This window comes from Rhincodon typus, chromosome 4 (assembly GCF_021869965.1).
Source record: "Rhincodon typus isolate 14 chromosome 4, sRhiTyp1.1, whole genome shotgun sequence".
In the NCBI taxonomy this organism is placed as follows: Eukaryota; Metazoa; Chordata; class Chondrichthyes; order Orectolobiformes; family Rhincodontidae; genus Rhincodon; species Rhincodon typus.
This window is the reverse complement of record NC_063335.1, coordinates 68,159,881-68,166,017: the sequence shown is the minus strand read 5'-3', so window position 1 is coordinate 68,166,017 and position 6,137 is coordinate 68,159,881. Positions and strand designations below refer to the sequence as shown.

General features: G+C 41.1%; 1 protein-coding gene across 8 annotated transcripts in view; it reads left to right on the top strand.

Annotated features, from left to right (window-relative positions):
- Positions 1-6,137, top strand: part of spidr (scaffold protein involved in DNA repair) — a 250,462-nt gene continuing 244,325 nt past the window's right edge. For 7 of the 8 annotated variants that reach the window (XM_048595620.1, XM_048595614.1, XM_048595617.1 and 4 more), the window contains exon 1: positions 9-141. In XM_048595620.1, the coding sequence (XP_048451577.1) occupies positions 124-141 (18 nt within the window). In that variant the 5' untranslated portion in view covers positions 9-123. Of the gene's footprint in view, positions 142-6,137 lie in introns of all 8 variants that reach the window. The other variant, XM_048595618.1, reaches the window with a different exon arrangement.

Below are 6,137 nucleotides of genomic sequence, written 5' to 3'. Positions count from 1 at the left end.
TGTCAAACTGAAATTTTGTTTACGCAGCCGTAGTTTTGACTCCGCCCACACTGCTTTCGTAACACGGAGGCCAGTGATGCCGGTTGAAACCTGTGTTTGGGCCTGAGGGGATCGGGCGGCAGCATGTCCAACACCAGGAAGGTATGAGGGTACTTTTTAAGGTGTTAATTGCGCGGTATTTACAATGGCGGGGTGTTAGGCAGACAGAAAATGATAGGCTGTTGATGGAGCAGTTGAGAGCCCGTTTCCTGTCACCGGGGAAACACTGCTGTCCTCCATGCTGACTTCAACTGGCTGGAGGGCGGGTTAATTCAGTAACTGACACTGCTCCTACCTCGAGGAAAGCAGAGGCAAACAGAAAAAAAACAAAAGAACTGCGGATGCTGTAAATCAGGAACAAAAACAAAGTTGCTGGAAAAGCTCAGCAGATCTGGCAGCATCTGTGGAGGAGAAAACAGAGTTAACGTTTCGGGTCCGGTGACCCTTCCTCAGAACAGAAAATGCTGGGAACACTCAGTTGGTCATTCGGCATCTGTAGACGAACAGTTTCCTAGGTTTATGTGTCAGATTTAGGTTTGTCAACAGGAATAGAGATGACAGAAATTTCTAAAGGAACAAAGTAAAGGCAATAACAGGAACATGTTCACGCAAAGGAAGGATAACTCGGGAGATATTATTGGAGATGTTGGAAATCATGAGAGTAAGAAAGCTAGCATAAAGGCACTTTACCCGAATGCTCGTAGCATTCGTAACAAGGTTGATGAGTTAACGGCACAAATCATCGCGAATGAATATGATTTGGTAGCCATTACGGAGACATGGTTACAGGATGGTCACGACTGGGAGTTAAATATCCAAGGGTACCAGACTATTCGGAAGGAGAGACAGGAAGGTAAGGGAGGCGGTGTAGCCCTGATATTCAAGGACGCCATCAGGGTGGTGCTGAGAGATGATATAGGTTCTATGGAGAATGAGGTTGAATCCATTTGGGTGGAAATTAGAAATTCTAAGAGGAAAAAGTCACTGATAGGTGTAGTCTATAGGCCACCAAATAATAACATCACATTGGGCCGGGCAATAAACAAAGAAATAACTAATGCCTGTAAAAATGGTATCGCAATTATCATGGGGGATTTTAACCTACACGTAGATTGGTCGAACCAGCTCGGTCAGGGTAGCCTTGAGGAGGAGTTCGTTGAGTGTATCCGTGATAGTTTTCTTGAACAGTATGTAATGGAACCAACGCGGGAGCAAGCTATCCTAGACCTGGTCCTGTGTCATGAGACAGGAATAATTAATGACCTCATAGTTAGAGATCCTCTTGGAAGGAGTGATCACAGTATGGTTGAATTTAGAATACAGATGGAGAGTGTGAAGATAAAATCCAATACAAGGGTCCTGTGCTTGAACAAGGGGAACTACAATAGAATGAGGGAGGACTTGGCTAAAGTAGACTGGAAACAAAGATTTTATGGTGGGACAGTTGACGAGCAGTGGAGGACTTTCAAAGCAATCTTTCAAAGTGCTCAGCAAAAGTATATTCCAATGAAAAGGAAGGACTGTAAGAAAAGGGGTAATCTGCCATGGGTGTCTAAAGAAATAAGGGAGGCTATCAAATTGAAAGAGAAGGCATACAAAGTGGCCAAAAACAGCATGAAACTAGAAGATTGGGAAAACTTTAAAGGTCAACAGAAAGCCACAAAGAGAGCTATAAAGAAAAGTAAGATAGAACATGAGAAAAAACTAGCACAGAATATAAAGATAGATAGGAAAAGTTTATATAAATATATAAAACGAAAAAGAGCGGCTAAAGTAAACGTTGGCCCTTTAGAGCATGAGAAGGGGAATTTAGTTATGGGATATGATGAAATGGCCGAGGCATTGAACAGGTATTTTGTATCGGTCTTCACAGTGGAGGACACTAATAACATGCCAGTAATAGACAAAGAGATGAAGGTAGGTGAGGACCTGGAAACAATCATAATTACGGAAGAGGTAGTGTTGGGCAAGCGAATGGAGCTAAGGATTGATAAGTCTCCTGGCCCTGATGGAATGCATCCCAGCGTACTAAAAGAGATGGTGGGAGAAATAGGAGGTGCACTGGCGGTAATTTTCCAAAATTCGCTGGACGCTGGGGCAGTCCCAGCAGATTGGAAAACAGCAAATGTGACGCCACTGTTTAAAAAGGGAAGTAGACAAAAGATGGGGAATTATAGACCGGTTAGCTTAACCTCTGTAGTGGGGAAGATGCCTGAGTCTATTATCAAGGAAGAAATAGCAAGGCATCTTGATAGAAATTGTCCCGTTGGGCAGACGCAGCATGGGTTCATGAAGGGCAGGTCATGCTTGACAAATCTTCTGGAATTCTATGAAGACATTACGAGCAAAGTGGACAATGGGGACCCAGTGGATGTGGTGTACCTAGACTTCCAAAAGGCCTTTGACAAGGTGCTGCACAAGAGGCTACTGCATAAGATAAGGATGCATGGCATTAAGGATAAAGTATTAGCATGGATAGAGGATTGGTTGACTAACAGGAAGCAAAGAGTGGGGATAAATGAGTGCTATTCTAGCTGGCAGTCAGTGACTAGCGGTGTGCCTCAGGGATCGGTGTTGGGACCGCAATTATTTACAATTTATATAGATGATTTGGAGCTGGGGACCACGTGTAGGGTGTCAAAGTTTGCAGATGACACTAAGATAAGTGGCAAAGCAAAGTGTGCAGAGGACTGTGAAACTTTGCAGAGGAACATAGATACATTGAGTGAGTGGGCAAAGGTCTGGCAGATGGAATACAATGTAAATAAATGTGAAGTCATACATTTTGGTAGGAGTAATAGTAAAAAGGATTATTACTTGAATGGTAAAAAGTTGCAGCATGCTGCTATGCAGAGGGACCTGGGTGTCCTTGTGCATGAATCACAGAAGGTAGGTCTGCAGGTACAACAAGTAATTAAGAAGGCAAATGGAATTTTGTCCTTCATTGCTAAAGGGATTGAAATAAAAAGCAGAGAGGTTATGTTGCAGCTGTACAAGGTGCTGGTGAGGCCACACCTGGAGTACCGTGTGCAGTTTTGGTCTCCTTACTTGAGAAAGGATGTACTGGCACTGGAGGGGGTGCAAAGGAGGCTCACTAGGTTGATTCCGGAGTTGAGGGGGTTGGCTTATGAGGAGAGACTGAGTAGATTGGGATTATATTCATTGGAATTCAGAAGATTGAGGGGGGATCTTATAGAAACATATAAAATTATGAAGGGAATAGATAAGATAGAAGTAGAGAGGATGTTTCCACTGGCAGGTGAAGCTAGGACAAGAGGGCATAGCCTCAAGATTAGAGGGAGCAGATTTAGGACTGAACTGAGAAGGAATTTCTTCACCCAGAGGGTTGTTAATCTATGGAATTCCTTGCCCAGTGAAGTAGTTGACGCTACTTCAGTAAATGTTTTTAAAAAAAAGGTAGATTTTTTTTGAACAATAAAGGAATTAAGGGATACGGTGAGAACGCGGGTAAGTGGATCTGAGTCCACAAAAGGATCAGCCATGATCTTATTGAATGGCGGAGCAGGCTCGAAGGGCCAGATGGCCTACTCCTCGTCCTAGTTCTTATGTTCTTATAACACTGACAATTTATTTAGTAGTCAAAAGACGATGGTTGAAGTGATGGAATTGATGTATATCTGAAATGGAAGTGGTAAAAACTGGAAGTGTGTATCAAGAAAAATCAGGCCAACACCAAATGTGCAGATTTGCCTCATCAACTCAAAAATGAGGGTCACTACCCCATATATTAACTCATTTCCAGTCCATCCAAAATTCAGACATGCCCATTCTGCAACTAAAATCATAGAATCCCTCCAGTGTGGAAACAGGCTCTTTGGCCCAACAAGTCCACACCGACCCTCAGAGCATCCCACCCAGATCCATCCCCCCATAACCCACCTAATCCACACATCCCTGAACACTACAGGCATTTTAGCATGGCCAATCCAAGACTGTGGGAGTAAACCAGAGCACCCAGAGGAAACCCACGCAGACAGGGGGAGAATGTGCAAACACCACACAGACAGTTGCCCAAGGGTGGAATCAAACCCGGGTCCCTGGCGCTGTGAGGCAGCAGTGCAAGCCACCGTGCCACCCATATAAAAGTGTGGTCTACGTTTGAAGTTAGCTCCATCAGTGGTGGTGCTATTAAGCTACCCATGGTGATGTGCATTATTACGAGTGCTTCATCAACTGAAAGATGGTGATAGATGGCTTCCTTACACACTTCACCTGATGCTATGAAACTTCATGGAGTTGAAATCATTGTTGAGAAATCCCAGTCATGCTCCTTCTTGACTGTATCCTATGAGGTTTCTACCTGTTTTGGATCTATTCTGTACCTAGGACAGAGTACACCCAGAGATGGTGCTGGAGAGGTCTGTGACATTGCTCATCATTCAATAGTGTCATTCCTGTTATGCAGTTATGGACTTTGCAGGATCTACTGATTTTTGTTGCATTTAAATCTAATGCCTAGGTCAGCTCAGTTTTATTCTTTTTATTTATAGTGGTTTGATATGATTGAGTACCTGATTGATCATTCCAGAGGTCAGATAAGAGTTAACCACATTGTTGTTAGTCTGGAGTTAAATGTCAGGCAAATCGTGTTACGGTGGCAGGTATTATGTGAAACCAAGGAACAGTGAACCTGTTGGCAACCCAATAGCTTTGTTGTCACTTGCTTTTATTCCTTTTTTTAAATTCAACCTAATCAAATTTAAATTCACAAATTTCAGTTGTGGAGTTTGAATATATAATCCATATTGTTATTCCAGGCCTTGAGATTGCCATTAGGGAACCATTGGAAGTCAATCCATTGAATTGAAAATTGCCATCCTTGTTTGTGCTGCTGTATTTGTATAATATCTGGTTATGTCCCAATTTGAAACTTCTGCGGTTCTTACTCTCATCTCCTTACACAGTTACTCCTCGCTTGGTTGTACAATTAATGATCAATTAATAAAAATTTGGAATGTAAACATACTCTCAGTATTTTTGCCCACAACAGTTATTGTGAGTTGTTGTAAAAATTCATCTGATTACTGTTCTTTAGGGGAGGAAATCTGCCATCATTTCCTATTCTGGCCTACACGTGACCCTAGACCTACAGCAGTCCGGTTGATTGTTAACTGCCTTCTGGTTTGCTAGGCCATATCATTTCGTCATTTGAGGGCAACAAGTTCTCTCCTTGCTAGTGATGCCCAATTCCCACATGAAAGAATAAAGAAAAGATGGAGTTAAATTATTTTGATCTAAATACCACTACAAATTCATGGTTACAAGGTGATCAGTATGTCATTATTAAGCTTAACATGGAATTCAATGGTATGATGATTTTCTCATTGGAACTTTTTCTAAGAAATTACTAATTCACCTTGCTTCATTATATAATCATCGATATAAGACAACACTTGATAGTGAACTACTCCAATCATAAATGAAAACGTTACTTAAAAAAGGCAATTACATAGGTAAAAAGCTTACCTAAGATTAATTGAGTAAACTGACTAAAAGGCATGACGGTAAATTAACAGTAAGAAATATTTAAAGCAACAGTTGAAATGTTCAATAAATATACATTACATTGAAAGTCAAAACCTTAACAAGAAAGACTCATCTCATGGCTCACTCAGGAGTTAAAGTTAGTATTAGATTCAAAGAAGAGGCTTACAATGTTGCAAAAAACTAATAGCAAGTCTGAGGATTGGATATGTTTTAGCAATTAGTAAAGAGCCATCAGAAAGTTGATGATAAATAAAGAATGAGTGCAAACTTGTCAGAAATGTAAAAACAGATCATGAGAGCTTTTGCAAGCGTGTATAAAGCAAGAGAGTAGTTAAAGTAAAATGTCTCTTCAAAACAGAATAGTTTGATGCCCGATAAATCTTTAGCCTTCGACAAATGTAAACTAGTTATTACTGTAATACAGTTTAATGAGGTCTTATGCTACACAGGAAATGCTAAACATGGAATACTAAAAGCTCTGCTTTAAAGGGAACCCCAATTTCCAACAGAATGAAGAATCAGTGAGGTGTTAAACAAATATGGTGTCTTTTCACTGTGGAATACACTATTTATAATGAGGAATAGATAGT